This window comes from Columba livia, chromosome 7, assembly GCF_036013475.1.
Source record: "Columba livia isolate bColLiv1 breed racing homer chromosome 7, bColLiv1.pat.W.v2, whole genome shotgun sequence".
NCBI classification, from domain to species: Eukaryota; Metazoa; Chordata; class Aves; order Columbiformes; family Columbidae; genus Columba; species Columba livia.
In genome coordinates this window covers 178,496-200,874 of record NC_088608.1, presented here as the reverse complement: position 1 = coordinate 200,874, position 22,379 = coordinate 178,496, and the positions used below count along the sequence as shown (strand labels likewise).

The 22,379-nt window shown below is 46.0% G+C and overlaps 1 protein-coding gene across 22 annotated transcripts in view; it reads right to left on the bottom strand.

Annotated features, from left to right (window-relative positions):
• Positions 1-22,379, bottom strand: part of BAZ2B (bromodomain adjacent to zinc finger domain 2B) — a 108,347-nt gene that overhangs the window by 21,071 nt on the left and 64,897 nt on the right. For 11 of the 22 annotated variants that reach the window (XM_065070079.1, XM_065070078.1, XM_065070077.1 and 8 more), the window contains 15 exons: positions 21,972-22,032; positions 21,331-21,439; positions 20,954-21,055; positions 14,373-14,583; positions 11,399-11,491; positions 11,210-11,271; positions 8,105-8,170; positions 7,301-7,366; positions 6,588-6,632; positions 6,311-6,343; positions 5,058-5,123; positions 3,990-4,130; positions 2,984-3,238; positions 2,037-2,251; positions 1,142-1,216 (listed from right to left, as the gene is read on the bottom strand). In XM_065070079.1, coding sequence (XP_064926151.1) covers positions 1,142-1,216; positions 2,037-2,251; positions 2,984-3,238; positions 3,990-4,130; positions 5,058-5,123; positions 6,311-6,343; positions 6,588-6,632; positions 7,301-7,366; positions 8,105-8,170; positions 11,210-11,271; positions 11,399-11,491; positions 14,373-14,583; positions 20,954-21,055; positions 21,331-21,439; positions 21,972-22,032 — 1,600 coding nt within the window. The remainder of the gene's footprint in view (positions 1-1,141; positions 1,217-2,036; positions 2,252-2,983; positions 3,239-3,989; positions 4,131-5,057; positions 5,124-6,310; positions 6,344-6,587; positions 6,633-7,300; positions 7,367-8,104; positions 8,171-11,209; positions 11,272-11,398; positions 11,492-14,372; positions 14,584-20,953; positions 21,056-21,330; positions 21,440-21,971; positions 22,033-22,379) is intronic. The other 11 variants (XM_065070067.1, XM_065070068.1, XM_065070069.1 and 8 more) reach the window with 8 other exon arrangements.

Below are 22,379 nucleotides of genomic sequence, written 5' to 3'. Positions count from 1 at the left end.
TACCAGTACTTACAGTTTGATGGAGGGAGAAAAAGACCAAGCAGCCCCAAGGAGACAAGGACAGAAAGGGCCCCGTTCCACTAACGGGCACTTGGCTACATCAGAACTCCAGTAACGCTTTTTAAACTATATCCCATAGAAGGGATACAGATGAAGACAGGAAAAGGCATTTGGATTGTCCTAAAAGATAAAATATATTAACCCTGTGCAGACTGGGATCTGCAGTATTAGTAGGTAATTGCTTTTTACTGGTCTAATTTTTTCATCTACCTCCCTCGTCGTCCTTCTTTACTTCTTTCCTTCTTCCTTCTGAGATAAATTAAAGGGAAAAAAGGGAGACACATCATTAGAAACACAAGTACCTTGAGCAAGGGCGACGAAAGGAGTCACCATTCCTAGCAAGAGGTAAAGATGACTAAGGAAAAGAAAGAAAGTAGAGTCTGGCTATGTATTTTACCCCCTGTGATTCATGAACTTTATGCCTTCAAGCTTCCTGGTAGTTGGAGCCATTACGCTTGCTGTATGGAATTTTGTCTTGTAGAATGGGAGAACAGTTGACATGAAACTGAAAACCCTTTAAAAGTTCCAATTTTACCTTAAATAAAAATATGAAAAATATCTCAAAGTTTGCATTCTACACATGATCCCTAGCTATAGGGAACAACGCAACATACAGATGGGAAACACTAAGATAACATCATACAAATTAGCAAAATTCTATTGGTAACTGTTGTATGAAAATCATGTCTTCTCAAACCACCTTTCAGAATGAACACTGGTAATTACGGTAGGTCCGAATAGACTTTGATAATGTCAATGGCAATTTGACAGCTCCTGTAACACTTCAGTTAAAAAAAACCGACTTTCTTGCAAAGCATACAAGAGCGGCCTTGACTGTGCTCCAGTCCTGAGGGACACCGATGCCCCGAACCGCATGCATCTTCAACAGACTGCAGCAGACTGGTGCTGCGCCATTCTAAATCCACAAACGGCTTTGTTAGGAGGTCGGTTACTGACTTCTTGGTAAACCTGTCACCGCATCAGCTAAATTTGTCCTTAGAACCAATTGTCTATATAGCAACACATCTGAATAAACGCAAAAAAAGCAATATATTGTAATAGTTAAGGAAACAAGACTTACTTCCGAAGTTTGCCTTCAACCATCCATTTATCTCTCCTTAAGTTTGACATATAGTCAATGTTTTTATCAATTTCACTGTCAAAGACAAAATAATCCATTAACTGTGAACTTACATGATTTTTCTGACAGATATTTACATACAGATACTTTGTCTCAAAGAACTATCTGAGAGAAACGTTTGCAATTCAAAACAACCAGTGCTAGAGCCAAGAAATCCCAGCACGAGGAGCCCTGTCGCAGCACTGTGCCGTCCTGCCGTCCCTCTGCCCCCGGTCAGGCTGCCCGTATTTACAGCACCAGCGGAGCTTGCTTTGCACAAGAACCACGGCACTCGAGGAATGCCACGCTCCTCTCCAGAGCCCTAACGCAGCGCCGAGCTGCCAGACGTGTCTGTCACAAGACCCAGCCCTGCGCTGAAAACAGACTCGTCGCTGGCCCGTCCGTGCTGTTCTCACTGGGAGCCACGGGACCTACCACCCAACTGCTACCCTTCGCTGCAGAAACTGCAGCACCAAAGTGCTTCGGTACAGCAACCACGTAAGCCCACTTCTGAAACAGCCCAGCCCCAATAGTTCAGCAGGTTAGAGTTGTTTCTATGTCATAGATATAGAAACTCCAGTTCTGAATGATCATTTCTACAAATCTGACTTAAGAGTCGGTCACCTGCAATAGCGTAACATTTGAAAACAAACCTAGAGACCAGACATGGAAACGTTCTACTCTTCCATCGTATCACAAGTACATAAAGGTAAGAGGCAGTAACGTAACCAATTTCAGCTTTCATTATAGGTATATCAAGAATTCTCCTGTAACAGAACACCGTGTATACAGTATTTCTGAACTACAACATTTTTATACTTGTATTTTTACACACCTGTTTGGGAAGAGCCCTTACCTTACTACGCTCTTGCTGCACGCTAACTCGTTGACAAGAAGAGCGAGTACTGACGCTTTCTGAGCTGGAGTGTGTGCCTGGAAAGCTTTTGTCTTCAGGCTCTCCGTGAGCTCCGTCTGCCCACAGTGAGCCTCCATGAAGATCTGCAGAATCTCGGACACGTTATCGCGATTGATACCAACATTCAGTAAGTGCTCCCCAAGAATAGTTTTAGCCTAAAAAGAATAAAGACATTCTGACCAATCACATTTTAAAATATTATTTTCCTCTGCTGGCTATATTATTGTCTGTAAAATAATGAAGTGGGTTTGTTTTCATTTTTACCTAAGGGCTTTCATCAGGATTTTTCTTTAAAACTATTCAAATGTAAATAGTGAACAGAGTAGAAAATTAGAATGTCTTCACCTCTAAGTTTTTAAGAACAGAGATGATATTCACAAAATCGGCTAAATGAAAATACATGGTCCAGCTAGAACCTGGTGAATACTGTTTTGAACAATCATGCTCTGTGCAGCTCTAGAATAGAAAAGGAATATTTTGGCTTGAAAAAGAATGATATAAGAATCATGAATGAATCCGAGCTTTGATGAAGTGACGTACAGAGCAGACTTTGGAGAAAGAAATGGCAAGATTCACTGAGTATAACACAGGGTAAGAATGAAAGGAGGAAAAAACAAGAGTTAAATGACACGTGGCAGTGCCTCGGTGCCACACACGAGGCTCCAATGAAAACACGGGAGGCTACGGAAGCTTCCCAGAAACATAACCCTTCTGGAAAACTGGAAGGCTGACGGGGCACAGAAAGCCTTGGAATGACATGAGAAGAGTGAGACTGAAGAGCAGAGTTAGGAAAGAGGATGGAAATCCAAATCAGAGAGGAGTCAAAGGCATGTTAAGAAAAACGCATTCAGAAATATGGGGTGTTTACTACGGGGTTTTTTGTTTACCTTGTATCCTGTAACGAGTCCTGGATCACAGACAGCTGCAGAGACGAGCTTTACCAGTAAGTCCTGTACTTCTCCCATGCTGTCCCCTACGTTCAGCAAACCCTCCTGAAGGACGCTCAGGGAAGGGACATCCACGTTCACATCAAAGCCAAGAACTTTGCCAAAGTTCCGCAGGAACTGCACTACCATGAGACAGTCTGAGAACGTGCTGCCCCCAAGAACGAGGCCTGGGATGCGAGGCAGCTCGGGCAGAGGCTGGAAAGCAAAGAAATGCAGTGAAAGATTCAGGAGAGTATTTCAAAAGAACGTTCTCATGACACCAGCTGGGGAAACTTGCAGATGTTTCCACGGGACCTACAGCATGGCAATGCTAGAAGGTAAAGGCTGCAGGGAAGCTGACCCCCCATCCCATCCAGTACATTTAAACCTGAAGCACAATTACCTTTTCACATGTTATATGAGGCAGGAGATTAATAAATACCTTTTGGCCAGGAGATGCTCTCAGGCCCTATTCTGAGCCAAAATACTATGGGAGGTGGTGTAAAAATATTTGGGAGACAGAGGGAGGGGAACTCTCTGGAAGAGAGCGGCTGGAACCTGAGCTGCAGCGAGTCCTGAAGGACAACAACTAAGAACACGGGGGGCTGGGAGAGTCACCTTCTTGAGTCGCAGTCGCACAATGAGAAAAGCTCTATCTAGCACCGGTGTACTGAGACATGACACATATTCCTGTCAAAGTAACTCAGAGTTATCGCGTTTTTTGAAGCAAACATGCAAGTGCTTTTTGGGAAGCAGGCCACTTCTAAACAAAATGCTTTTAATTAACTAAATATACGCTACTTCAGTGTTCATAGTGTCTTGAATTTGTACGTATTTCAAATAGCTATCTAACTATCTAGACCAAAGCTCGAATGCTTTGGGAGTGGCTGCAAGAAAAAAGTCATGTCCACAACAGCGAAACACAGAAACAAGAAGCAAGAGAAGAAGTTTTCACTATTATGACTACCTTCTGGTCCGCTAAGCACATATCTTCATTAGGCTTCTTTAGCTCCTTTGCCATTTCTAATTCCAGTCTTCGCTGTTCCAGTTTACGTTCTTTATTTAATCTTTTTTCATCGCGTTTCTCTTGTTTTAACCGTTCTTTTTCCTTAAATAGAATTTAAAAGACAGAAAATAAACCCCACGTATTTTACTTACAATGGAACAACCTAAGAATCTGAAAAGCACTACTTACGCAATCTTAGTAATTACCACAGCAATTAAGGAACCTGTATTCAAGCAAAGGGAAGGGGGAAGCTACAGAAACAGAACAAAACCACTGAATTTGTGAGCAAATCTAAGGTTCTGCTCTTTCTGTCGTGTCCACGCAGAAATGGACGCTGAGTACGTTTACCCTGTGGAGTGCCATTTCAGAACGACGGCCGAGCGGAAGCACGGTGAACCCGCCGCCCGCGCAGAGCTGCCCGCGTGCCCGGCTGCCGCTCCGCGGCCGCGCCAGCAGCAGCGCCGCCGTGCCCGCACGGGCCCTGGCCGCCGCGACGCCGTGCGAGGGGCACGCTGCTTACTCACGGCTTTCTGGAAAGTCACGCTAAAGCAGCACACAAAAGCAGTAACTTTAAGACACAAAATACCCCTGGCTTGTTTCCTTACATGGGATGCTGCTCGCCACTGTAGGGAGAAAATTAGTGTGGCCAAAGCTCACTTAGAGTTCAAGCTGGATTGCACTGTGGAGGACAACAAGAGGGGTTGTTCAAATATGCTAACAGCAAAAGGAGGATCAGAGGTAACGCCGGTTTGCCACTTGATGAGGTCAGTCACCTCACACACAGGAACACAGAGAAAAGCAGAGACGTTTAACGCCCTCTGTGCCTCTGTGTTTAACGCTGATGCTGGGCCCCGGGACCTCCGGAGCCCCGCGCTGGGAAACCACGCCTGGGAGCAAAGAGCTCTGACCGTGCTTGAGCCTTGCTGCTCCAGCTGCGTCACAACCAAGCACACCGAAGACGCTGCTCTTGTCCAGGTCACCGCACAGCGGAACCGTGACAACCTCAAGCCTGCCGAGGCTGGTACTCACTTCTGCTTTTTTCCGTGCTTCCATGGCCTTCATAAGCATCATGTGTTGCCTTCTCCTTTCTCGTTCCTATTGAAGCAGGTAAGATTAGAACAAAACTAATCCCTATTTCCAAATCAGTAAAGAAGCTGAGTAACAAATTTAGCATTAATAGACAAGTCACAGTAAATACTAAATATAGGACAAGAATGGCCAAGTCTGTGCATGTTTTAGTTCAGGTTTAGAAAGCAAATACAAGAACAATCAAAAGCAAAAAGGTAAAGGAATGAACATGGAGACAGTGTAAAAAAGAAGCATACAGATTTACTTATGGGCAGTTGTGATGCTCCTTCATAAGCTGGCAGAACAAAAAGCATAATGGTTGGCTGGAACAGGTCAGTTACCTTACATCTGCTATCACAGAACTTGTAATTTACTTCTTCAATAGCCAATTTGGCAGAAATTTTCAACTGGTCATTTTCAGACATGGCAAATATTCACATTTTTGTAACCAAGCAACAAATTCATGATGAATTTTCTCAGCTCTAGATCAGTTCTAATCAAGCTAGTGGTGGCGCATATACACACGCAACAACACCTGCGTTTACTGATGCCTGTCCCTCAACAAATTATGTCGCTAACTTTGAATGCATGGAGGAGCCGCATTCTAGAGCATTACGTATGGGATTGTTGCCTTAAATGCTGTAGAGTAAATCTCGGCCCCAGAAAAGGCTACGAGAACTTCATCCTCTAATCCAGCGAGGCCAGGGTCACATTCAGTGGTTCACTCTACACTTGTGACATTACATATTTAGGACTGACTTACAGCTAATTTCCTCAGTACCTTACAAACCTACAAAAGATGTCATCCTGATTTCTAAAAGAGGTTAATTCAAATTGTATTTAAAATGTCTGGATACATTCCCAGTGAATGGGACAACGCTTGCAAAAATTATCTAAGTGATTACCTATTAATTTTGCATTAATTATTCCCAGATTTTATACAGTAGTCCAGTTTCTATGGGGACATCAGGGACATAGACTTCTGGTTAAAAAGCTCGTGTATTCATTGACACGTTCAATTTATACACATGTTCAAAACATGCCTTTTTTTCCTGAAGAGACAAGACAAGCAGATGTATGCAATGCACTGTGCTGTAAAGCCATGCAGCAGTATGTAATATGACAGCAGCCAGTGCTACATTTTATGCATTGCTATGACAACCATATCACAACCAAATCACAATGCGGTGTTAGATGTACAAAAATAAACATACCCATACCATATCTAGTCTATGCCTCTCCAACTCCTGGTAGAAAGAGTTGGCACAACATTATGAAACAGAAATCACAAAGTCATAAAACCACTTTATAATCCCCCAAAAGACCCCAATACCAAAGCAAAGCAACAAATCATACGGTGAAAGAAAATTTGTGCAGGAATCAAACCCAGAAATTTTAAAAGGGCGTATCTGAAAGGGCCCCCCACCCCATAGCATGATGGCAGCTGACAACTGGCACCCTGCCTGTTCGGCCAACTGAAGGTTCACCAACCTGGTGCTTCAGCAGAACGGCTTGCTGCCTTCGCATCTCCTTCTCCTTAAACACAACAGGAAAACGTAGTTAAAACATCCATCAGCAGTTACTGAGCCATTTACTTACACTTTTGCCACACTAAACAGCACATCTGAATTAAATTCTTACTTCCTTGCCCATCATAAACAGACGACCGAGAAGTACAGATGGTACACATGACAGCCAGTCTACTGAGCTGGGAGGTCCATGTTAAGATACAGCACGAATGCTACAGCAGTGACAGGAGTAAACACACAAACTGCCCTTCCCAACATTTGTAGGAGTTCTGCAGCCTAGAAAACACCACACTTGCTGAGAAGCAACAGAGGTTTCTGCTAAAGTGTGCTTAAAAGAACATTGTGAACTATGTTCTTGCACGAGGTTTTCACGTTATACAAACCAAGTGTCGTACGAGCAAAACTCAGGTAACGGCACACAAAAAATTACTGTCTATCTCTATACTCATGTGTGTCTATACGAATGTAGGTATGTTTGTGTTTGCGTACGTCATGCATACACAGGCTTCTCTCTTTATGCTCCACGTATTTATGTAAACATATGTACACATTATTCATACGCCCTATTTACAGTTTCATTATAAATGAATATTCTTCCAAATGTACTGCCTTTATACATGAACATATATTATGCACAATAACACAGTTTTTGTTTTGGAGCTCCTCTAAACTAACCTTTATTCGCTTTTCGGCCTCCAATAATTTGGCATTTGCTGCTTCTTCCTTCTTTTTCTTTTTTGCCTGTGCATGCAAAACAGGTCACACAACAGCACCATCACACCTTGAAAACAATCTGACTAGAAATCAAGTTACATGCCTTTAAAAGTTCAAAACATCATCACATATTGTGTACATTGCAACAGACGTCTTCCCCAAAGCAGCTTTCATAACCAATTCACAATTCACTTCCTTTTTAAAAATTAAGCCAGAATTTCAAGTCCCACTCAAAATTGCTTCACCTGGCTATTATAATTAAGACAGTAAGTATACAGAGAAACCATAACATATAAATGGCAAAGAGATTACCATTAATTTTTCCAAGAATGAAGCCTTGAAAAGCAGCTGTCCCTGCCATTATACTAGAAACCAGGGTAGTACACCCGTATATTCTAGCACATAGGAAACCTCAGTACTTCAAACCACTGCACTTCATAAAGAGCAGAGCATGATGCTGCTTTAACATCCTTCTATTGCAAGCTTATTTTCTCACAAAGGAACAGTTATGCTGCTAACTTTAGCAAATACAAAACCATTCGTGTGGAGAGTTGGGAAATCAAGTGAACACGGCAAGACTGGGGATGCAGTAATATGGGTTTTTTAAGAAGAATATTGTAAGACCCGTTTTTGAGCTAGACTCTGGAGGGCCAGCTTGTGAGAGCTGTTAGATGTAGTTACACACCTAGCGGCACGTGTGACTGTGAAAATACAACATTCTTTATAATGGCAACACAAAAATGGCATTCAAGCCATTATTTTTACCTCTAAAATTTGCTGAGCTCGAAGTTCTTTCTCCATTCTGATTTGCTGGATTCGCTTGATTTTTTCCTACATGGGGAAGAAAGTAATTTCTTTTTAAAAATCTTGAGAAAATACTATTACTTTTATATTTTTAAAAATGACCAAGTTTATCCATGTATATTTTATTTATCGCGTCTCACACCCACTGCAGCTGATCGCTCCCACCCAGCAATGCCGGGTCAGAGCTTCACTGACATCGGACGGTGCCTGGCGCGTCCCTGAGGGAGCTGCCGCCCAGTCACACGGCTAGAGCCAGAGCTGCTAGAGCCAGAGCCGCTAGAGCCAGAGCCGCTAGAGCCAGAGCCGCTAGAGCCAGAGCTGCTAGAGCCAGAGCTGCTAGAGACAGAGCCGCTAGAGCCAGAGCTGCCAGAGCCAGAGCCGCTAGAGCCAGAGCTGCCAGAGCCAGAGCCGCTAGAGCCAGAGCCGCTAGAGCCAGAGCCGCTAGAGCCAGAGCTGCTAGAGCCAGAGCTGCTAGAGCCAGAGCCGCTAGAGCCAGAGCCGCTAGAGCTGCCAGAGCCAGAGCTGCTAGAGCCAGAGCTGCTAGAGCCAGAGCCGCTAGAGCCAGAGCCGCTAGAGCCAGAGCTGCTAGAGCCAGAGCTGCTAGAGCCAGAGCCGCTAGAGCTGCTAGAGCCAGAGCCGCTAGAGCCAGAGCTGCCAGAGCCAGAGCCGCCAGAGCCAGAGCCGCCAGAGCCAGAGCCGCTAGAGCCAGAGCTGCTAGAGCCAGAGCCGCTAGAGCTAGAGCCGCTAGAGCCAGAGCCGCTAGAGCCAGAGCCGCTAGAGCCAGAGCCGCTAGAGCTGCTAGAGCCAGAGCCGCTAGAGCCAGAGCCACTAGAGCTAGAGCCGCTAGAGCCAGAGCCGCTAGAGCCAGAGCCGCTAGAGCTGCTAGAGCCAGAGCTGCTAGAGCCAGAGCCGCTAGAGCTGCTAGAGCCAGAGCTGCTAGAGCCAGAGCCGCTAGAGCCAGAGCTGCTAGAGCCAGAGCCGCCTGAGCTGCTAGAGCCAGAGCTGCTAGAGTCAGAGCCGCTAGAGCCAGAGCTGCTAGAGTCAGAGCCGCTAGAGCCAGAGCTGCTAGAGCCAGAGCTGCTAGAGCTAGAGCTGCTAGAGCCAGAGCCGCTAGAGCTGCTAGAGCCAGAGCCGCTAGAGCCAGAGCTGCTAGAGCCAGAGCCGCCAGAGCCAGAGCCGCCAGAGCCAGAGCCGCTAGAGCCAGAGCTGCTAGAGCCAGAGCCGCTAGAGCCAGAGCCGCTAGAGCCAGAGCCACTAGAGCTGGTAGAGCCAGAGCCGCTAGAGCCAGAGCCACTAGAGCTAGAGCCGCTAGAGCCAGAGCCGCTAGAGACAGAGCTGCTAGAGACAGAGCCACTAGAGCCAGAGCCGCTAGAGCTGCTAGAGCCAGAGCTGCTAGAGCCAGAGCCGCTAGAGCCAGAGCCGCTAGAGCTGCTAGAGCCAGAGCTGCTAGAGCCAGAGCCGCTAGAGCCAGAGCCGCCTGAGCTGCTAGAGCCAGAGCTGCTAGAGTCAGAGCCGCTAGAGCCAGAGCTGCTAGAGTCAGAGCCGCTAGAGCCAGAGCTGCTAGAGCCAGAGCCACTAGAGCTGCCAGAGCTGCTAGAGCCAGAGCTGCTAGAGCCAGAGCCGCTAGAGCTGCCAGAGCTGCTAGAGCCAGAGCCGCTAGAGCCAGAGCCACTAGAGCTGCCAGAGCTGCTAGAGCCAGAGCCGCTAGAGCCAGAGCCGCTAGAGCCAGAGCTGCTAGAGCCAGAGCCGCTAGAGCTAGAGCTGCTAGAGCCAGAGCTGCTAGAGCCAGAGCTGCCAGAGCCGCTAGAGCCAGAGCTGCTAGAGCCAGAGCTGCTAGAGCTGCTAGAGCCAGAGCTGCTAGAGTCAGAGCCGCTAGAGCCAGAGCTGCTAGAGTCAGAGCTGCTAGAGCCAGAGCCACTAGAGCTAGAGCCGCTAGAGCCAGAGCCGCTAGAGCTGCTAGAGCCAGAGCCGCTAGAGTCAGAGCCGCTAGAGCCAGAGCCGCTAGAGCTGCCAGAGCCAGAGCTGCTAGAGCCAGAGCCACTAGAGTCAGAGCCGCTAGAGCCAGAGCCGCTAGAGCCAGAGCCGCTAGAGCCAGAGCTGCTAGAGCCAGAGCTGCTAGAGCCAGAGCCGCTAGAGCCAGAGCCACTAGAGCTGCCAGAGACAGAGCCGCTAGAGTCAGAGCCGCTAGAGCTAGAGCTGCTAGAGCCAGAGCTGCTAGAGCCAGAGCTGCTAGAGCTAGAGCTGCTAGAGCTAGAGCCGCTAGAGCCAGAGCTGCTAGAGTTGCTAGAGCCAGAGCTGCTCACGTTTAAGTGGCTGCTGTATTTTTAACAGCTTTAGGGGAGCAGGCATATTTCATTTCTGAACTGTGCAGTAACTTTCATGCAGAACAGAACAAATATAAATAACCTACCACACAAATATACTTTTGGTTGCCAATTATTCCTTTTTACAAAGTTTCAGATTCCAGACATACATAACTTTTCACTAATTTGTTAAAATTAAAAAAAAAAAAAATCAAAAGCCTCCTTCTGTAATAGCTTCATTTGGTAGAGTTTCTATGGACTCCCTTTTATCAGACATATTTGCTCTGCCAGTATTTCACAACACTTGCATGTTTAAAAACCTGTGCAAATTCACTGGCGTACTGAGACCCAGCCCTTGGCACACGCCTCAAGCCACTGAGAGCAGAAGCGCTGAAGAAGTCAACTATGCTAGTGCAGTATTTACATGAACAAATATAGCATTGCTTTCCCTGAAGCAGGCAAAGGCAGACCACACCACCGCACTTCTGTAGTAGTCCTCTAAATTTCTTCGTGCTATCGACAAGCAATTACATACGCTGGGTGGTTTAAATCAAGACAGACAGAACTGCAACATCCTGGCAACATGAACAACAGCTGTAGAGTTCACCATGCTAAATAATACACACTGTCTGCTCTTTAAACCTAGATTTAAAACATTCACTTTGTAATCCACATACTTAATAATTTACTAAATAATTAAAATACCCTAATACAATAATTTGAAACACAGTTAAACAGCTTACTTAGCAACCACAAAGTTTACCTGCTGCTTCATCATCTTTATCTGCTCCTTTTGCTTTCGCTTTTCTTCAGCTGCCATAATAGCTAACAAAGCAAAGCAAACAATAAATTAATATCAGCAGAACACGACAAGAGACAGTGACATCGCTTTCCAGCGATTCTTTCCCAAACCGCCTGCTCGCAGGCACAAACCTGCACGGGTCACGCTCACCTTGCTGTTTTTTCGCCTCTTTGGCAGCTCGAGCTTGTTCCTGCTTCTGGAGTTTCCTCAGCAGCTTTATTTGTGCTGCTTGCCTCGCTATTTCTGTTACAAAATGAAAATACTAAGTTCATAAAACCAGCGCTGTCCAACAATAAAGATACAGCTCATATTTCAGACAATTGCATGAGGTAAAGACAGAGAAAAGAGTGGATTTGGTTTTCACACATTTATCTTGACATTTCGCTATCACCGTGTATCAGTAACTACATAAATAGCACAAATGAACAGATACTTTTTTTTCTATAAAATGAATTTTTTTTGAGTTATCTACTAAGTTATCTATTAAGTGATAGCATCAGGCTAATAATGCTGCTTCATTTCAAAACTGATTTACTCTTTCTTTTTAAAGCAGAAAATATTTGTCTCAGAGTACCAAATCAACATCTTATTCAGAATATAATTATATAATTATTTAACCCTTTTTTAACAGTGCAGTAAGAGCGAACCCATCCGGTTACACTTCTCTCTACAGCGGAACCTACAGCAGCCACTCTCCCTCATCAGTGACCCCCCGAAGCATCCACCCCGTTGAGAGCACCTATGGAATTTGGGTACTGCTCGGGGAGCACCCACGGAACGAGGATGAGCGGGAACCGCCACGCTGCTGTCAGACGCCGCAGGAGGGGGCTCCGGAGGCCGGACTCAGCCCCCTATCCAAGGGCGGAGGCTCAGGACCTCTCTGACAGTGCCCTCAGAACACCAACAGCTTCTCGTGCAACCACCAAGGCACAGGCAGACACGTGGAAAATCCACGGACAGACAAGACGATGCTGTGGATAGCAAGCGTAGTGTAAATAGGTACCGACAACAGGAAAACCTTCAGGGCCAAGGGTAAGCCATACAGAGGAAGTTACACCTTAATCGAAACAGAACCCGTAGCTGGAAATCACAATTTATGTTACAGAGGAGAACTTAAAACCGTGTAACTATGGAAAGGCCAAGAGGTGCAGAGGACTGCTCAGTGCAAACCCGCGCAGTCCACGAGGAGGATTTAGTAAATGTTCAGCATGCATTTGAAAGAGACAGATGGGAAACAAACACCTACACTGCAAGAAGCAGGGACAACAGATCCAATGACCTGTATTTCCGGTCACTAGTACGTGCTGTACCGAGCACAATTTAAGGGCTTCTACATTGAGCCAAGAAACCTAAACAAAAGTTAGGGAAACCAGGATTCTTGGTATGAAACGACAACCAGGATGAAATGGACATCACACAGGCACAGTAGAAGGACAGTTAAGAATCCGTGGTGTTGCCAGACACCACATCACAGCAGTGCCAGAGCGAGAGGTCCAGGCAGCAGAGCAGCTTTCCACGCGGAGCTGCAGGACGAGTCAGCGGTATACAGACTATGAACCAGCAGGTGGCTGCAGAGCCCATCTGGCCGGTTCCCCAAAGAAGCTGTACCAGAGCAGTACTCAGGCATGTTGACTTCAAGCGAGCAACCTAGAAGCAGTTCAGAACAACGTACACCTGTCCAGGTGAACACTGAGCCACATCCAAAACAGGTAAAAGAAGTCCAGATGTGGCTCTTCAGAAACAGAGGCCACCATAGGAAAATGGTGAGCACGTGAAAACTAAAAGCCTGTTCAAATAACAACAGCAAAGCCTATGACACGCCAAAATTAAAAGTTAAAAAGGCCATAAAAATAGTTTGAAGAGCACCTCACAACGGGTGTCTGAGCACACAGCAGAAGTTCTTTACATGCATCACGACAGCAGGCCAGAAATGCCGTCAGTGGGACCTAACGATGAACAGGATAGAAAACAGTAATACAGGGAAAGGGAAGTACAAAGTGAAGCAAAACAGCGTAGTGACCAGGGCTTGTCCTTTTTCACTGAGGAGAGGAGGCTTCTGGAAGTCAGTTACTGAAACTCGGCAATGAGAACACAGCCTCTCAGCGAACGCTACAACGCTTCAGCAGGTGACACTTACAGCGCACTGCTTCTCAGACTGAACAAAAGGTGTTGGCGACCTTAGCACACAGGTAGAATGGCTGTGCGGCACTACAGGATACACAACCGCCTCCCGTCTGCCCGTGTGTGCAAAGCCTTACCGCGGCACGCCTGCAAGCTGTCCACACCACAGTCGTCTTTGCAGGCAACAAGAGAAAACAACGCTAAGAACTGCACCAAGACGGGTATTAAAGGCACAGGGACAGTTAACAAGGACGTTACGCAAAGTGTAAAGCAGCCACCCAAACACACGGTCAGGACAGGAAAGAAAAGTTAAGTCGTAAGTTCAAAGAAACATCCTGACTCCCAGTCTGTAAGAATTTCTCATATTGGATTAGATGCATTCAGAAAACACGATACATTTAGGGACTAAATAACTGAAATTCAAGAGTCACGTACCTGATGTTTATTTAAGATAAGGCCCTCATGCTTTCGACATATCGTTGTATCTGATATCATGAAAAGTTCTACTGTCAGCACTGGTACCACTTACTATAGGATCCTATTCAACCTTTTGGGCATTTAAATCTCGTCACTACCAGGGGTTTCACAAAAAAAGCATTTTCCCTGGAACAGCCAAAAGCTCCTCAGAAACACTAACTCCGGTGGTTCTCAATTTCAGTTTCTAGCTCCACTGTTGTTTGAAATAAAGACCTGTTAATTTTTGCCAATTTAAAACATACATCAGTGGTAACCAGATTACTGGATGTCCACTTCTTAAAATTTTATAGATCTAAATAAACTAACAATGGACTAAACTAAGACATGCATTTACACACACACTCCTTCCTTTGAATCATATATACATTTACTCATCTTGAAAAAGGCTTCAAGAAGAGCATACACATTTCCAAAGCAAAGCGTTGCATACAACATCCTGGTGAAGCGCACCAGTCCTCTTCGAAAACACGCGGGCTCCGTCTGCACGGACAGCCCCTGCTCACGGGAGCAGCAACGCAGCTCTTACCTTGAGCCTGGAGCTTCCGCAGCAGCTTCGCGTCAGCGCCGTCCAGGAACTCGGAGCCCCCGACGTTGGGGGGCCGGCCCTTGCGCCGCCGCACGCGCGTCTCGTCGCGGGACAGCGGCCGGTCGGGGTTGGGCGGCCGCCCCCGCCGCGCCTCCATGGCCCGCAGCCGCGGCACCACCTCCTCCTCCCGCAGCAGGCACCACTGCACGCCCTGCGGGGCAAACACACCCGACATACGTGAGAGCATCAACAGCAAGAGACTTTTCTTTCTTCTCAGTAAGTTACATATATAAAACATGCGAGAGCTGGTCCGCACCACCTGGGTGGTACGATGTTTTGGTGATGCACAGAAGACACATGTTGAGAGCTTTTGGAAATTGCACTACTGTGCAAGGCTGTGAAGACTATTCAGTGACATGCACGAGTACTACCCAGCAGGTATGCCACTACCATGTTGTTTCTATCATTTCTGACCAAATTGCTTATTGCTCAATCCTTTTAAAAAGGTGAAATAGATTCTTCCTTATTACGTAAACTAAAAAACAACTCCTCTGCTTTCAGGGAATCCGCTGCTCGACACGAATGACAACACGTGTCAAGCGGCCAGCCGTGCCTACAGACATCCTGACAGCACTACAAGCACAGGCGAGGGTCTGTTTTCAAATACTGCTTTCTGCAGCGTTGTACATCTCAACAACCGAGTTGAGAAACACAAGAGTCACTTTAGGCTTGAAGTTTTATTTAGTACAATTTAGTTCTCTCCTCATTCACAGCAAGAACATTCATTTCTGCACCAACCTGAAGCAATAAGAAGTTTGTAACTTTTAAGAATCCCTCTATCTCAACTAGGAGTTAACTACATTCTATAACCACACAAAGTATGCAGCAACACATTCAACTGTTTCTTCCACTATTACTGCTGGGTTTTTTGAAATCCCAACAAATACTGAAGTACTTTGTTAATACAAATACCCAAGCTAGCCCTCACATAGATACGGCTTTACTTTAACTGATAAAAGGTCGAGTTTATCATGCCTACTGAGCAGAACAGGAGTACAGTGTCTGATCCTGTTTGACCGAACACAAGGTTTCCAAAAGTGTAACATCTCTCATCATTTTCCCAAGTGCCTGAGGAACACGGGGAACAAATGGCGGCTACGCGCCCGCGGGACTACTGCGGGATCTGCCTCAAAAGGTTCCAAAACGTTTTGGAAATGTCCGCTGAAGCAAGAATGGAAGCGGACAACTTTTAGAACCCATTAATTTAATAACTATATACATACATAAATACTGAAAACAAATTTGCTGTACCCATAAATTTTCATGAGCTTATTCTGTCAATTTATCTTTTAATCCTTTCTGCTCATTCTTTATAAAGAATAAAGGATTCGACAATGAGATGCCATTCTGGTAATGAAGCTTGCAGAGTCCAAGAAAGCCACCAGCATCTGCAGAGACACGTTTCTGAAGTCCGAATCACCACCCCAGGAGCTCATCTCACACTGACCGACGGGCATGCCAAAGGCTTTGTTATCAGTGATGTTCCTGAGCACAAGCTGCTCCCAGCCGCGACCACCACACTGTGCACAAGGACCTTTCAATCCAGAACAGTTGCTGCTACCACACGAACAGGAGTTAATCCATATTCTACCTTTAAGAGCACTCCTCAGGCATACGCTTTCAATTCACTGCCTAGGACCTGACTGATGACTTATCCCAGGTCCAGTCCGATGAGTAATGTAAGCCAAGTTTAATACAGCGATGCAAGCCAGGTTTAATACCGTACTCCTCACCTACACCAGCCTCCAACCTGCGAGCACCAGAGGCGGGGAGAAACAAGAATGCAAGATAGAACTCAAAGAAAAGCAGGAGCAGCAGCCATAGTTCTAGAAGTGCCATAGATCCTGCAAAGGAAATTGTTCTCGCTCTGTTTGTATTTTCTGTGGTTACTGATAATAATGATAACAAACAGGCAGAAAAGATAGAGCCCTACAAGATCATGAGTGCCACAGAGAGCATGGGTTTTCCTAATGACTCCCAAAAGAGAAAGAAGAGGCCACCAAACGCAGCTAGAAGGTCCAAGAAGCAAAAGGAGCTGGAGTTTCAAGGAACGGGAGAAGAGCGTTTCACCTCCCGCCCAAGGACATCATGGCTGCAAGAACGTTCCACGAGCTTACGAGAGGACGAGACAAACCAGAGCAGAACAGATCCATTAAGGGTTAAGCAGCCGTTAATGGACCATCTATATTTTGTGCTCAGACATCTTTTAAAATCTGACCCAAAATACATTTCCATTAAAAGAAAGTACAAACTGATATTCTGTGGATTTTCAATATTCCAAAGAAAAATATGGGGGTTGTGCCCCAAGCTAGGAGAATCTTATTGTCAAAAGTAATTCAAATAAGAATTTAATACAATTGCTCACCTTTGGGCATCTACCATCTATCGCAACACTGTCCTATAAGGACACTTGCCGAAAAGGCGCCAGGTAACCAGGCGTGGACCAGAATCAAGCTCAGTCTGTTAACCAAACTAATGAGCAAAACCAGAGGAACTGTGCAAGAAGCACTCGTTAAATTCAGCTTAGATTTGTGAGAAAAAGTTGATAACAAAGCTTTCTAAATTGAATCGCAGGATTCAAAATATGACAAACATATTAAATTCTGGTTTCTAGAAAAGGAAACAAATAATTACTACTACACTACAAATGCATGTGACAGCTGATTTTATAGTTGGCTGTTCTGTACTGTATTTCTATTTTGTCTGTAATAAACGTTTTAGACTTCTGAATACTTATTGACAGATTAAGTCTCTTAAGTACACAACAGCAAGTTAAGAACTGGCTTAAAAGAGGTAGATTTCAGGTCTGACAGAGATGCACTGCGTCTGTTCCGAGGCAGCCTCCTCAGGCATCCGAGGAAGCCCCGTGTACACAGCAATTACTTCACACTCAGGAGACAGCAACAAGTATTTTAAGCACTTTGCTCCTTTCCTGCTGGCATGCAGGCTCTGGGAACAACAACGACAAAAGCCTAACTTTCACAGCTTTATGCAAAATCTTATTGGGGAAAAAGAAATGGTGTGCCATGTTCAGCACAATTTAATGATTACTCCCAAAGAGCTATAATCAGATTTAAAAGTCTGTATTTTGCCCTTACTGATGTTTCATCTTCAACTAAAGTGGATCTGGATGAAGCTGCATGAAGAGTCAGGTTTTCTGTGCTGCACAGCGACTGCGAAGGAAGCGCTGAGAGCCGGTCAGGCTGGGGGCTCAGGTCTGGTCAAGGGCTGTGCCGGTCAGGCTGGGGGCTCAGGTCTGGTCAAGGGCCGGTCAGGCTGGGGGCTCAGGTCTGGTCAAGGGCTGTGCCGGTCAGGCTGGGGGCTCAGGTCTGGTCAAGGGCTGGTCAGGCTGGGGGCTCAGGTCTGGTCAAGGGCTGGTCAGGCTGGGGGCTCAGCTCTGGTCAAGGGCTGGGCCGGTCAGGCTGGGGGCTCAGGTCTGGTCAAGGGCTGGTCAGGCTGGGGGCTCAGGTCTGGTCAAGGGCTGTGCCGGTCAGGCTGGGGGCTCAGGTCTGGTCAAGGGCTGGGCCGGTCAGGCTGGGGGCTCAGGTCTGGTCAAGGGCTGGTCAGGCTGGGGGCTCAGGTCTGGTCAAGGGCTGTGCCGGTCAGGCTGGGGGCTCAGGTCTGGTCAAGGGCTGTGCCGGTCAGGCTGGGGGCTCAGGTCTGGTCAAGGGCTGGGCCGGTCAGGCTGGGGGCTCAGGTCTGGTCAAGGGCTGTGCCGGTCAGGCTGGGGGCTCAGGTCTGGTCAAGGGCCGGTCAGGCTGGGGGCTCAGGTCTGGTCAAGGGCTGGTCAGGCTGGGGGCTCAGCTCTGGTCAAGGGCTGGGCCGGTCAGGCTGGGGGCTCAGGTCTGGTCAAGGGCTGGTCAGGCTGGGGGCTCAGGTCTGGTCAAGGGCTGGGCCGGTCAGGCTGGGGGCTCAGCTCTGGTCAAGGGCCGGTCAGGCTGGGGGCTCAGGTCTGGTCAAGGGCTGGGCCGGTCAGGCTGGGGGCTCAGGTCTGGTCAATGAGATGAACACCTGGAGGGAGCTGCCCAGAGCACAGGGCCGGCTCTGCTCAGAGGGGACAGGGATGGGACAAGGGCAGCGGCACACACTCAGACACCTGAGGTTCGCCCTGAACGTCAGGAGACACGTTTTCACCATGGCAGGAAACTGGGAACTGGAAGAGGTGACCCAGGGAGGTTGTGGCGTCTCCCACCTTGGAGACTTTCAAGAGCTGTCTGGACCTGGTCCTGGGTAACTGGCTCTGGGTGAACCTTCCAACCTCAAACATCCTGTGAGGCTGTGATGGATACTCTTGCTGTTCTATATTAATAAAATCCAGCAAGATGCAATCCTAGGGCACAGCTCTATATCACCCCACGACGTTCTCCTCCAGCTACTACTGGACACAGTATCCCTATCCATACTACTCCAACTCGTACGGACCCGTGCCCTCTCCATCACCCCAAATCACAGTCACACTTATCTTTTTAATCACAGTACTTTAAAGCTCCAGGTCCTGTCTCTGCATTTCTACATTTGCCCAAGTTCAAACATTCCTCTAACCCTACTACTTCACAGCCAATTTCTACCATAGACGCCTCTGCTAAAGCAGTCGATTACAGCTTTGAACAACCCACAGCATCTGATCGCTGGTGTACCAGGAGAGAGAAACACAGGCACTACCAAGGAGCAGGTAATCCATGGTGCAGGTTTGCTGTAGGTAACTCTTCAATGTAACTGGTTTAGCCTTTGAATAATTTCCTTTGCATCTTGCTCCACCTTTGAGCTTTGTGAAACTTACCCAGTCCTTTTGGCTGCATGTCTCCAAAGATGACAGAAAGAGGTAACGAAGAAAGGGAAGAGGAACTACGAAAGGCTATACAGAATAATCAAAATTACAGCAAAAGCCAAAATAAAATTCCTGGAATTACCTCTAGACATCCATGAAGATACAATTATCACATATCGTTTTGAAGCTGGACAATTAAAAAAATCTCAGTAAAAAGGGTACAAATTATCTTTATGAAGCATCAGTATCACTTCTGTTAGTGCATACTATCAGGCTGAGTGTAGTTCAGCTGTTGACATTATAATTGTCTCATTCAAAATCGCATACATAAAATGCAAACACATTTTAGCACATCTGCATTAGCTGCCCTCGGTCCCTTTGTTTTTACAAGTAAACTCTTCCTTTGTCTAGCCAAGAACAAACGGAACCTACCACAATCTGGACCAGTGGGAACTACCGTGAGATGAACGGTAACTCAGCACTCACGCTGCCAGCCTTTCTGCAGAAACCTGCCCCTCCCGATGCCTCCGTTCGGAAGCTTTACAGCATCAAGGAAGGGCGACATCTGCAAATCACCTCATCAATTAAGGGGAAAGGAAAGAGATAACTAGAGAAGGGGACAAGACTAAAGAAGAAACATGGGCAACTGGCACACAAATGGTAACGGGCTAAAACAAAAGCAGATCTGCTGACATGACATCGTGTTCACAGGACAAGGCAGGACTTCAGTCAAGCCATTCAGGTACATAATGAAGTTCACAACTACATGAACTTGCAATGGTTGTTTGATACAGGCCAAACACGAAGAGGGTTTAGTAATGCTTGGCCCTGTAAGCCAGGAATCAGTAAGCAGCACCTAGAAGCATGCCCTGCTATGAACTTAGTCTTTACTGCTTTCAGATTGATGCTACATAAACCTTGTGTATTTCTGCGGGGTATCACAAGGACATAAGGCTTAACCAGAACTTGGATCCAAGGTTGCTGAGAGCATGATGTCTGGCCACGTTCCCGGAGTAACATATTCAGGATTCTGATCTTTTAAATAAGCAAATATGTTCACTGACAAAAGTCCAAAAACTTTTGTGCGCATCCTGAAAAAACCTTAAGATGACCAAAATACAGTGACACAGTATGGCACAAACACATTAATTTCCTGAAAATTATAACTTCATTTATCCTTGTGTAGTTTATCTACAAAAAAGCCCAGCAGTGGTACCACCACAAAGCACAACTGGCGTAACCCAGCCTTCCTTCCGCTAAAAGTGTCACGCTCCAGGCAGCTCAGACTGTTTTCTCTATACAGGAAACACTTCTATTGGAACACGTATTTTATACACATTATTTACACGAATACACAAAAAGAGTGTGATTTAATGCACACACATAAATTACTATCCATATTAGGCTTATACAGTAAAGGAAGAAATGGAGTTTTAGTCAGAAATATCTGAACACTAAGATGAAATAGGCAGCTCAGGGCTGTTTGGTCCTGGGCAAAGCCAGGCCCAGAGCCGGCCACGAGGCACGCTGAACTCCTGCGATACCCCAATGAAGTCACCGAGCAGCAATCTTCAGCCCTGCCCAGGGTCGAGCTCTCAGCATCTCAGTGTAACTACTATTAACAAATACGCACCATTTTTAGAAAGAATTAGTGAAAAACAGGCAATGCTCCAGACTGCAGCAAAAATCACTTCACCTAAATTTAAGTTAATGTTCCTTGGATCAAAGACTTTACTTTTTAAAAAGCAGATACCTGCGGTCCATCTCTGGCTTCATAGAAGTCACCCACTCCTATTTTTGCACTGAAGCTGAAATTGTCCCTTGAGATATCCATTATTCCATTTCTGCTGAGGTACTGAAAAAATCACATATTTTTCCACTTCAGCGTGTAAATCATTACAACCCAGCTTTGATGTACAGCTGACTTTGTGAGTGTAATGCTTTGCATTCTCTATCAAAGGGATATGCATTTATAGGAGATCAAATCAGTAACGGACTGAGATACATTACGCCTTGCATGACGGGACATTTTGAAATAAGTATCTTTATTGGAGGGAAAAAAATGGCATATTTTAATTGCAAGCATGCTCAGTAGCATTAGAACACAGGAGTTAAAGAGAAGGAACGTACCTTTACCACTTCAGGATACTGTCTCAGCTTCTTTCCACAAGGTGCAAAATAAGCTACTTCTCCTTGAAGACGACCACCAAAGTTTCTTATTCGGGTTTCTCTTTGCCAGCTAGAGTAATGGCAAATAGTTGCATAAAACAATACATTTCTTAAAAAACAAGTCATTAATGTCAATTTAAGATTTTTACATAAAAAGGCACATGTCTAAAATGTGACAAGAGTATCATACATCAAATAGGCAAAACCAGAAATGGTTATCATGTAGACTGTCCAAATTCGGACTCTATATGGATTTGTAATCAAGCTACTTACATATTACCAGATTTTAAATGACTTAGAACTATATTTCAGGGACTTATTTGGAGTCTCCACTGGCTCAGATCTAGCCATCAGGATCCATTTCCAGCGGTAAAAATGCTGATGGGTTGTGTTTGCGAAAGAGTAAATTTGCTGCACAAAAATTAATATGACACATGTTGACACTTTTCATTAGAGAGATCCACAGTCACTGCGACTGGAAATCTCAGTTGCTGAAGCCCTTTCCTTATCACGCACGCTCAGAAACTCTTAAGCGGCCGTTTCTTTACCAGCCGACCCGCAGGCAGCGTCTCCCGCTAAAGGCGCCGGGCACGCGCACCTACCCGCACTCCAGAGGGACACGCAGCTCGCGTTCATCTGCCACTCTTCGTCTTTTTGAAACACCTGAGAGAGAATTTCTGATTAGCGCTCGAGAGAACTTACAAAACGAAAACATGCTCCTCAAATACACCTTTTATACTTTTTATCCTCAAACTAAGAGAGACATCATTTTTACATTCTAGCCATTACATACCCCAAGAACCAAGAAAATTAAGGCAACTATTCTACTTCTGAAATCGAATTGAAAACTGAGCTGTCCAGCGAAACACAGACACAGAAGAGACAGAGGCCTCTCCAGTGACTGACCGGCTCCAGGCAAGCGGGACACACAAGGATTTTAATTGTGTTATGGTGATTCTTATTAGGAAACAGCACTACACCAAAGCAAGGACCCCAATTTAATTTATTCT